This window comes from Pan paniscus, chromosome 20, assembly GCF_029289425.2.
Source record: "Pan paniscus chromosome 20, NHGRI_mPanPan1-v2.0_pri, whole genome shotgun sequence".
NCBI classification, from domain to species: Eukaryota; Metazoa; Chordata; class Mammalia; order Primates; family Hominidae; genus Pan; species Pan paniscus.
In genome coordinates this window covers 39,139,778-39,150,095 of record NC_073269.2, presented here as the reverse complement: position 1 = coordinate 39,150,095, position 10,318 = coordinate 39,139,778, and the positions used below count along the sequence as shown (strand labels likewise).

The 10,318-nt window shown below is 47.7% G+C and overlaps 1 protein-coding gene and 1 non-coding gene across 2 annotated transcripts in view; both read right to left on the bottom strand.

The window, feature by feature from the left end:
* Positions 1-300: 300 nt before the first annotated feature.
* TRNAT-AGU (transfer RNA threonine (anticodon AGU)) lies at positions 301-374 on the bottom strand. Its single transcript has one exon. It is a non-coding gene; the product is annotated as a tRNA-Thr (tRNA).
* Positions 375-903: 529 nt separating this feature from the next.
* The window catches only part of WDR88 (WD repeat domain 88), a 45,098-nt gene continuing 35,683 nt past the window's right edge, over positions 904-10,318 (bottom strand). The window contains exons 10-11 of the mRNA XM_034944373.3: positions 4,763-4,855; positions 904-1,842 (exon numbers count right to left, since the gene is read on the bottom strand). Coding sequence (XP_034800264.2) covers positions 1,666-1,842; positions 4,763-4,855 — 270 coding nt within the window. The 3' untranslated portion in view covers positions 904-1,665. The remainder of the gene's footprint in view (positions 1,843-4,762; positions 4,856-10,318) is intronic.

The following is a 10,318-nucleotide window of genomic DNA, read 5'->3' as shown; positions in this document are numbered from 1 at the left end:
CGCTGGACTCGCACAGCTGCTTCCCAGCCCGCCCGCTCGCCTCCCACGGCCAGCCAGCACCATGGCAACCGCGGTCGCCTGGGTCCCCGCGCCGCCTACGCCCCACAGAGCCTGAGACCCGAGAAGGTGGAGTCCAAAGCCCGCCTGCACCCGCCCCCGTGGCCGAGGCCACGCCCCGTTGGGGGGGCCCGTCTACCTAGGCCGCTCGGGATCCCCCTCACACCCTCATAGTATGGGGCAGCCAGGCACAGAGTACAAAAGTGCAGGAGCAAAAATGGGAAGAGCTTGGACGCTCGGTTGAGGCACCGCTGGGATTCGAACCCAGGATCTCCTGTTTACTAGACAGGCGCTTTAACCAACTAAGCCACGGCGCCACCCGTGCAGGTACTTTCTGAAACTATTCTTTATTACTATTTACCATACGGGCCGCGCGCATGCGCACACACTCGGCCTGTTGTGGCGCACGCGTAGTGTAGCTCCCGATTCACACAGGCAGCTGAGACTGAGACCGGAAGCTCGGGCTGCACGGAGCGGGCGGAGCCTGGCCTCGGTCCGACTGTGACCCCGGTGAGCTTCGGACCATTCTGCCCCGCGACCTCAGCCTGAGAAGACCGGGGCCCTGCCAGCTCCCGGGACTATAACTTCAGTTGAGTCGCTACTTCCGCGGATCCTGAGCTGGGGGAAAGTCGAGGGGTCCGGAAGGCTCAGGAGGGATCGTGGACTTCAGGGTTCCCAGGCTGCTGGCGTGGAGCACCAACACCTTACATGGAGGGGTTTCTGCTGCCAGAGCAGGCAAGGCCCTCCCCTCCCTGGTTTCTCACTGACCCCTTCTGGGTGTCCTCACGCAACTACACCAGCCACTGGTCTCCGCACTTTCCAGAGGGCCTGTGGGCATCTACGAAGCCGAACACTGCCAACCCATCCACCCAGCATCCCTGCAGCATGCACAGAAAGGTTCACCCAGCATGGTGTGCAATAGGAAACTAAGCTCCTATCTCAGCCTATTTCTGGATTGATGCACGCTGTGCAAAATGCCGTGGCAGCAGGAAGAGGGCTGCACATAGGCAAGGGGTTCTGGAAATTAAGACGTCTAGAGGAGAAAGCATGAGACATCCCGTGATGGCAATGCCACCGCCACCCCCTTGCCTAACCAAACCGTCCTCTGCTCCGGGCAAGTGGCCATCTGGGAGCATTAGCCAGGGAGGCACTCGTGTCTTGCCATCACGTCCACAGAGGGGGCCCCACACCTTGTCATATTCATTTGACAAACTCTCCAGAACTGCTGGTGCCAGCCCCCACAGGTCACCTTACAGGGCAACTCCAGACTCCACAATGTGAGTCTAATATGTGTTCCAAGAATCAAACAGGATGAGCACCAAGACATAAAGCTTAGAAATAGCAAGACTGCTTTTCAAATGCACATGCACGCTTGTTTTCAAAAGAATTAGATTTATTCTGCGTGAAAACGGAAAGTAAAGTGTTCACTCCCCAAGCTGAGAGCTGAGGAGGTGGCACTGTGCTGAGAGTCCAGCCAGGGCTTGGGTGCTGCCCCAGTCTGACAGGCCTACTGAGCCTGGGAGGGGCCCAAGAGAAAGCCCCTGCAGAGCCCCGAAACCTACATGCTAGGTAGCCTGTGCTGGAGTCACTCAAAGGGGCCTGTGGCTGTCAGTCATCCTTGCTTCCCCTTGGCGGCGGTGAGTTCTCCCTTTCCGATGATGATGATGACGATGAAGGATCTGCTGGCAAGCCCCTTGTATCTATCCGGCAGAACACGCATTGGGTGAACATTTCAGAAGAGGTGTCACTCTTGAAGATGGAGAAAGGCCTGTCACATCTTTCGCACTGACATGGGATATTTTAAAAGAGCAGAAAGGAGGTGCTGGTCAGAGGTGATCCAGGCATGCCATTAGAATTCTCCCAGCTACCTTGAGCTGGGGCAAGGCAAGGGTTCCCCTCTCTGGAATCTCTTTTTGGTTTGTTTGTTTTTCTTTTTCTTTTTATTTTTGAGACAGAGTCTCACTTTGTTGCCCAGGCTGGAGTGCAGTGGCACCATCTGGGCTCACTGCAACCTCCGCCTCCCAGGTTCAAGCAATTCTCCTGCCTCAGCCACCCGAGTAGCTGGGATTACAGGCGTGCACCACCACATCCTGCTAATTTTTGTATTTTTAGTAGAGATGGGGTTTCTCCATGTTGGCCAGGCTGGTCTTGAACTCCTGGCCTCAAGTGATCCACCCACCTTGGCAGCCCAGAGTGCTGAGATTACAGGCGTGAGCCACTGGGCGCAGCCCCTCTCTGGAATCTCTAACCCCACAAAGGTGGAAATTGCAGAGAGAATGAGCACAGGCTGCTTCCCCACCAATGGCTAAGCAGGTCCTGCCAGCTCATGTCTCCTGCCATGGGGGTCCTGAGGACATGCGTGGCAAGCCCCTTGATAGTTGGGAGGATGGGGGTGAGTGTCCTGCCCCATCCATTGTTCCGTGCAGAGTAAAATTGTGGGACTGAGAGGATGACTCCCTGACATCCTGAGAACACCCAACTTTTACAGAACCATGAGACGCAAGTAGGCAAGATTTCTGAACAAAGCAGGGGTGTGAAGCAGATTGATGCAGGTGCTAGGTGCCCTCCTGCGTCCCTGAGCCTGTTTCTGGCCAAAGCTCACAGAGTACACTGAAAACAAATGGCACAGCTCACCCATCACGTCTGCTTCCCACTAACAAGCAAGAGTGCCATGGGATGAGGTCTCCTAGGCCATGGGCAGAGGCCCCTCAGGGGTTCCCGCCATGCATGGTCCCCTGGAGAAGAGCCTGCAAGGTGGCGCGCCCCTGCCCTGGCTCTCCCAGCCCCTGGGCTTTGCTGTTCTGCCCACTCCAGGACACTGAGGCCTGCTGGAGAGGCGGGTAAACCCCACCTGGGGCAGGCCTCGGGGGAGCCTGGCCTCTGAGGCTTCTCATGTTGATTGATTCAGAGCAAGTCAAATGCAGCAGGCTCATCCTTGCTTCAGCTTCAGGTAGGCCTCTTTCTTTTCCTTTTTTGCAAGAAATAAATTAGATCCCAGTTCAGGTGCGGATAGCTTGCGTCTGTAGTCCCAGCATTTTGGGAGGCTGAGGCGGGCGGATCACTTGAGCTCAGGAGTTCGAGACCAACCTGGCCAACATGGTGAAACCCCGTCTCTAATAAAAACACAAAACAATTAGCCAGCGTAGTGGTGGGCGCCTGTAGTCCCAGCTACTCGGGAGGCTGAGGCAGGAGAATCGCTTGAACCTGGGAGGCGGAGGTTGCAGTGAGACGAGATCGCGCCATTGCACTCCAGCCTGGGCGACAGAGCGAGACTCCATCTCAAAAAAGAAATAAAAAGAAAAAAGGAAATTTGATCCTTTACCTACCTTATCCTACATTCCTACATCCCACGGTCCAACCCCAGAACAACAGGGCTCACAGAGGAGGCGGCTCCCAGGCCTTGCCGTAGGTGGCCGGTGAAAAACAAGGGCCATCACTGCTCTGTAGCAAGTCAGCTTTCACAGTTTAAGGGCCAACACCGCCACAGGGACAAGGTCCATGTGAGTCCCACCCCTCACAGAACTGCCTTGCAGTGCGGCTCCCAAATTAGCCATTCCCAGAAGCAGTGGCTCCCAGCCGAACCTTCTGAGAGGAGGCCAAGTCTAGGCGGCTCCAGGATTCCCAGGGAAGGACTTAAAGGGGCCCAGCCCGCACTCCAAGGCAGCAGCCAGGTGTGTGCACAGAGAGGCTCCAGCGGGGAGTTGCCTCCGCTGCCCAGGGACAGCCTCTGTGGCCAGCCCCAGCTGTGCCTGGTGAAGCAGAAAATATGCTGGCCCGACCACCAAGCTCTTGCACTAGAGAAGCGCAGGCACCTAAGCCTTTTGCATGGGAAGTGGGGCACTGGGGACCTGCCCAGGGTAGGAGGCTCACGCAGTGCCCAGCTGTGTACCCGGCCATTCCTCCACTGACCAGTGCTCCTGCAGGTCTCATCCCCTCCAAGCCCCCTCACTCCACCCCTCGGACGCACCACGCTGGCTCCTGCCTCTCAGGCTCTGCATTGGCTGTTCTCTATGCTGGGAAGTTCTTTCTTCTCTTTTTTTTTTTTTTTTTTTTTGAGACAGAGTCTCGCTCTGTCACCCAGGCTAGAGTGCAGTGGCGCAATCTCAACTCACTGCAACTTCCATCTCCCAGGTTCAAGGGATTCTCCTGCCTTAGCCTCTCGAGTAGCTGGTACTACAGGTGTGCACCACCAAGCCTGGCTAATTTTTTTGTATTTGTAGTAGAGACAGGACTTAACCATGTTGGCCAGGCTGGTCTCGAACTCCTGACCTCAGGTGATCCGCCTGCTTCAGCCTCCCAAAATGTTGGGATTACAGGCGTGAAACACTACATCCAGCTGGAAGTTCTTTCCTCTAAATATCTGCATGGCTCACCCCCTCACCACCTTCAAGTCGACACAGCGGTCAGTCCTCAATGAGACCTATCCTGACCACCCTTTAAAATCTTGCAACCTCCAGCACTCCTATTCCTGTTTCCTATGTATTTTTCTGTCAATTACTTATCACCATGAGACTTACTACACATTTTTCTTGTGTCTTTCCTCTTTGTTTCCTCTCTTAGAATTTAAGCTCCCCTGGGGCAAAAATGTCGGTCTGTTTGTTCACGATTGCATCTCCAGGTGCCCAAAGTTCATTCAAATGATAAATTAATTTATAGAGGGAACTAACGAAAGCCTTCACTGGGCTTAATTTTACCCAATACCAACCTGTTTCAACTTTAAGCCCACGGCCTTTTTGTACTTGATTACCAAAGGAATTTCATCAATTTCTTCAATATTCCACAGTCTCATGGTCCTATCCTAAAACAAATAGCAAACCAGCAGTCACAAAACAGGCTATGGTACATCCATACAAAGGAATATCATTCAACAATCAAAAGACATGGGCTGTCAAGGCACAAAAAGACAGAGGAACCTTCAACGCACATTGTTATGCCATAGAAGCCAAACTGAAGAGGCTACAGAGTATAATTCCAACCATATGACATTCTGGAAAAGGCAAAACTGAAGAATATAAATAGATCAGTCATTGCCCAGGATTATAGGGAAGAGGAGGAGGGATGAATAGTAAAACTATTCTGTATGGCCAGGCGCAGTGCCTCATGCCTGTAATCCCACCACTTTGAGAGGCCAAGGTGGGTGAGGTCAGGAGTTCAAGACCAGCCTGACCAATATGGTGAAACCCTGTCTCTACTAAAAATACAAAAATAGCTGGGCACAGTGGTGTGCACCTGTAGTCCCAGCTACTTGGGAGGCTGAGGCAGGAGAATCGCTTGAACCCAGGAGGCGGAGGTTGCAGTGAGCCAAGATCGCACCACTGCACTCAAGCCTGGGCGACAGAGTGAGACTCTGTCTCAAAACAAACAAACAAAACTATTCTATATGACACTGTATTGGTGGATATATGATATGCATTTGGCAAAACTATACAGTAACACAAAGCATGAAACTATATAAACCCTGGACTTTAGTTAATAATAGTTCCTGAAAGGAATGCAGTCCTGTTGATACCTAGATTTTAGCCCAGTGAGAGCTTATCAGACTTCTATCTTACAGTACTGTACGATATTAAATTTATGTTGTTTAATGTTTAAACAGTACAGTCTGGTAACTTATTATAGCAGCAATAAAAAATGGATACATTGCGTATGTTACATTTCTTGATTCAGCAGTTGCAACTAAATATCCTGTGGGAGAACAAAGGGGACATTTTTGTAACAGATGTGTTGACTTCATGCTGCCTAAAGCTGTCAGATCTTACCAATAAGCATACTTCCTACAGTATAGCAAGTGGTTTGTCAAATCATGACAACAAAAAACGTCCTCCCAGCTCTTAGATACTTTAATTCAAAAGTTAGTTTCAAGCTGGGCATGGTGGCTCACACCTGTAATCCCAGCACTTTGAGAGGCCAAGGCAGGCGGATCACCTGAGGTCAGGAGTTTGAGACCAGCCTGGCCAACATGGCGAAACCCTGTCTCTACTAAAAATACAAAAATTAGCCAGGCCTGGTGCTGCATGCCTGTAATCCCAGCTACTCAGGAGGCTGAGGCAGGAGAATCACTTGAACTTGGGAGGCAGAGGTTGCAATAAGCCGAGATCGCACCATTGCACTCCAGCCTGGGTGACAGAGCGAGACTCTGTCTCAAAAAAATAATAATAATAATATTTTTTATTTAGCTGGGTGTGGTGATACACACCTATAGTGTGTTTGGGGCCACTTTTCACCTTCCTCGAAATGTACAGAAGCACTTAATGAGATTTTTTCTTTTTTTCTTTTTTTAAGACAGGGTCTTACTCTGTCACCCAGGCCGGAGTGCAGTGGCATGCCCTCAGCTCACTACAACCTCCGCCTTGCAGGCTCCAGTGATTCTCCTGCCTTGGACCCCCGAATAGCTGGGACTACAGGCATGCACCACCATACCCCACTAATATTTTGTATTTTTAGTAGAGATGGGGTTTTGGCACGTTGCCCAGGCTGGTCTCAAACTCCTGAGCTCAGGCAATCTGCCCATCTCAGCCTCCCAAATTGCTGGCATTACAGGCATGAGCCACCGTGCCCAGCCAAGATTTTCAATTAGAGAAATGGAAAGAGATATCTTCCTTAAACATGTGCCTACAAGATGGCTATTATCATTTCTGACCATAGAAAAGATGTCAAAATGGGCCAGGCACAGTGGCTCATGCCTGTAATCCTAGCACATTGGGAGGCCAACGCGGTCGAATCACTTAAGGCCAGGAGTTTGAGACCAGCCTGGGCAACATGGCAAAACCCCGCCTCCACTAAAAATACAAAAAATTAGCCAGGCATGATCGCGGGCACCTTGTAATCCCAGCTACTCGGGAGGCTAAGGCGGGAGGATCGCCTGAGCCCAGGAGGTTGAGGCTGCAGTGAGCTGAGATCATGCCACTGCACTCCAGCCTGGGCGACATAGCAAGACCCTGTCTCTTTAAAACATAAATAAATGGGCTGGGCGCAGTGGCTCACGCCTGTAATCCCAGCACTTTGGGAGGCCAAGGTGGGTGGATCACCTGAGGTCGAGAGTTCAAGACCAGCCTGACCAACATGGAGAAACCCTGTCTGTACTAAAAATACAAAATTAGCCGGGCATGGTGGTGCATGCCTGTAATCCCAGCTACTCGGGAGGCTGAGGCAGGAAAATCGCTTGAACCCGGGAGGCGGAGGTTGCGGTGAGCCAAGATTGCGCAATTGCACTCCAGCCCGGGCAACAAGAGAGAAACTCTGTCTCAAAAATAAAATAAAATAAATAAATAATGCACATTTTAGATAGATATAGCCTATACCGTGAATTTATAGTGCAAAGGACTTCATTGACAAATACCTGGTCTTTCAAAGCAAGCTTATAGATTTAGTACATTGAACATTTTTGGAGTGCTGGGAAATAAAGCCTACAAATCAAAAAACCTGTTGTTGCCGGTAAGTAAAATCTTTTTTTTTTTTTTTTTTTTTTTGAGACTGGGTCTCACTCTGTCACCATCAGTCAGGCACAAGGGTTCCAATTGCTCCACATCCTTTGCCAACATTCATTATTTTCTGAGTTTTTTAATTATAGACCCCCTAATAGATGTCAAGTGATACCTCACTGTGCTTTTGATTTGCATTTCCCTAATGACTAATGATGTTGAGCATCTTGTCATATGCTTCTTGGCCATTTGTATATCTTCTTTGGAGAAATGCCTATTCGAGTCTTTTGCCCATCCTTGAAATGGGTTGTTTGTTTTTTGTTGTTGAGTTTTCGAAGTTCTTTATGTATTCTGCATATTAATCCCTTATCAGATACATGATGTGCAACTATTTTCTCCCATTCTCTAAGTTGTCTTTTTGCTTTCTTGACAGTATCCTTTGATGCACAAAAGTTCTTAATTTCAACGAAGTTTAGTTTGTCTGTTTTTGCTCTCATTGCCTATACTTTTGTTGTCATATCCATGAAATCACTGCCAAAGTCAGTATCATGAAGATTTTCTCCACTGTTTTCTTCTAAGGGTTTTATAGTTTAGCTCTCAAGTTAAGGTGTTTGATCCTGAGTTAATTTTTCTATACAGTATTAGGTAAGGGTGCAATTTCATTCTTTTGCATGTAAATTTCCAATTTTCCTAGCACCATTTGTTGAAAAGACTGCCCTTTCTCCATTGAATGGTCTCGGCACCCTCGTCAAAAATCCCTTATTTCTGGGCTTTCTATTCTAAGCCATTTGTCTATATGTCTGTCCCTATGCCAGAACTACACTGTTTTAATTACTGTAGACTTGTAGTAACTTCAAAGTCAGAAAGTGTGAGTCCTCCAATTTTCTTCTTCTCCTTCTCCCTCTTATTCTTCTCCTTCCCCTTCTCCTTCTTCAAGATTCTTTTGGCTATTCGGGGCCCCTTGCAATTTCATATGAAAATGCTGTTGGAATTTTGATAGGGATTATGCAGAATCTGTAGATTACTTTGAGTAGTACTGACATCTTAATGATGAGTCTTCCTATCCATGAGTATAGGATGTCTTTCCATTCATTCAAGTCTTCTTTAATTTCTTTCAGCAATACTTTATAGTATTCATTGTGCCAGTCTTTCACCACCTTTGTTAGATTTATTCCTAAGTATTGTTTTATATGCCATTGTAAATGGAATTGCTCTTCCTTTTCAGATTGTTCATTGCTGGTGTATAGAAACACAACTGCTTTTTTGTGTGTTGATTTTGTACCCTGAAACTTTGTTGAATTCATTTATTAGCTTTAGTAGCTTTCTTGTTAATTCTTTGGAATTTTCTATATTTACGATCATGCCACCTATGAATAGAAATAATTTTGGGGCCGGGCACGGTGGCTCATACCTGTAATCCCAGCACTTTGGGAGGCCAAGGCGGGTGGATCACGGGGTCAGTAGTTCAAGACCACCCTTGCCAACATGGTGAAACGCCATCTCTAGTAAAAATGCAAAAATTAGCCGAGCATGGTGGCACATGCCTGTAATCCCAGCTACTCGGGAGGCTGAGGCAGGAGAATTGCTTGAACCCAGAAGATGGAGGTTGCAGTGAGCCAAGATCATGCCACTGCATGCCAGCCTGGGTGACACAGCAAGACTCCATCTCAAAAAAAAAAAAAAAAAAAAAAAAAGAAAGAAATCATTTTGGCTGGGCATGGTGGCTCACACCTGTAATCCCAGCACTTTGAGAGGCCAAGGTGGGCAGATCACTTGAAGTCAGGAGTTCAGGGCCAGCCTGGACAACATGGTGAAATCCCGTTTCTACCAGGAGAATTGCTTGAACCCAGGAGATGGAGGTTGCAGTGAGTCGAGATTGTGCCACTGCACTCTAGCCTGGGTGACAGAATGAGACCCTAGAAAGAAAGAAAGAGAGAAAGAGAGAGGAGAGAGGAGGAGAGGACAGAGGAGGAGAGGAGAGGAAAGAGGAGGGAAGGCAGGAAGGAAGGATTGAAGGAAGGAAGAAAGGACAGAAAGAAGGAAGGAAGGAAGGAAGGTTGGGAGGGAGGGAGGGAAGGAAAGGAAGAGAATTTTACCTCTTCCTTTTCAATTTGGATGCCTTTTATTTCTTTTTCTTGTCTGATAGCTCGAGCTAGCACTTCCAGTACAATATTGAATAGTAGCAATGAAAGTAGGCATCCTTGTCCTGATCCTGATCTTAGGGAAGAAAAATTTTAGTCTTTTACCACTGAGAATCATGTTAGCTGCAGATTTTTTCTAAACACTCTTTATCATGTTGCAGAATTATCCTTTTATTCCTAGCTTTCTGAGTTTTTTTATTATTATAATGAAAGGGTTTTGAATTTTTTCAAATGCCTTTTCTGTGTCAGTTGAAATGATTGTATAGGGTTTTTTTTTCCCTTTGTTCTATTAATGTAATATATTACATTGATTTTATGTTGAACCACCCTGTATCCCTGCAATAAATCCCACTTGGTCATGGTAAATAATCCTTTTAATGTACTGTTGGATTTTATTTGCCAATATTATGTTGAGCATATTTGCATCTATATTAATATGAGATATTAGTCTGTAATTTTCTTTTATTGTCATGTTTGTTCTTGGCTTTGGTATCCAACTTGTGCTGGCCTCATAGAATGAAGTCACTGCTTTACATTAAATATAAGTAATATGTATTTAATCAGTCCTATTTTATTTGTGTTCTCTTTTTTAAACAGTCTCTTACCTCTATATATCTTAAGAATATATAATATAACCTACAAAATTTATTATTTATTTATTGGAGACAGGGTCTAGCTCTGTCACCCAGGATAGAATGT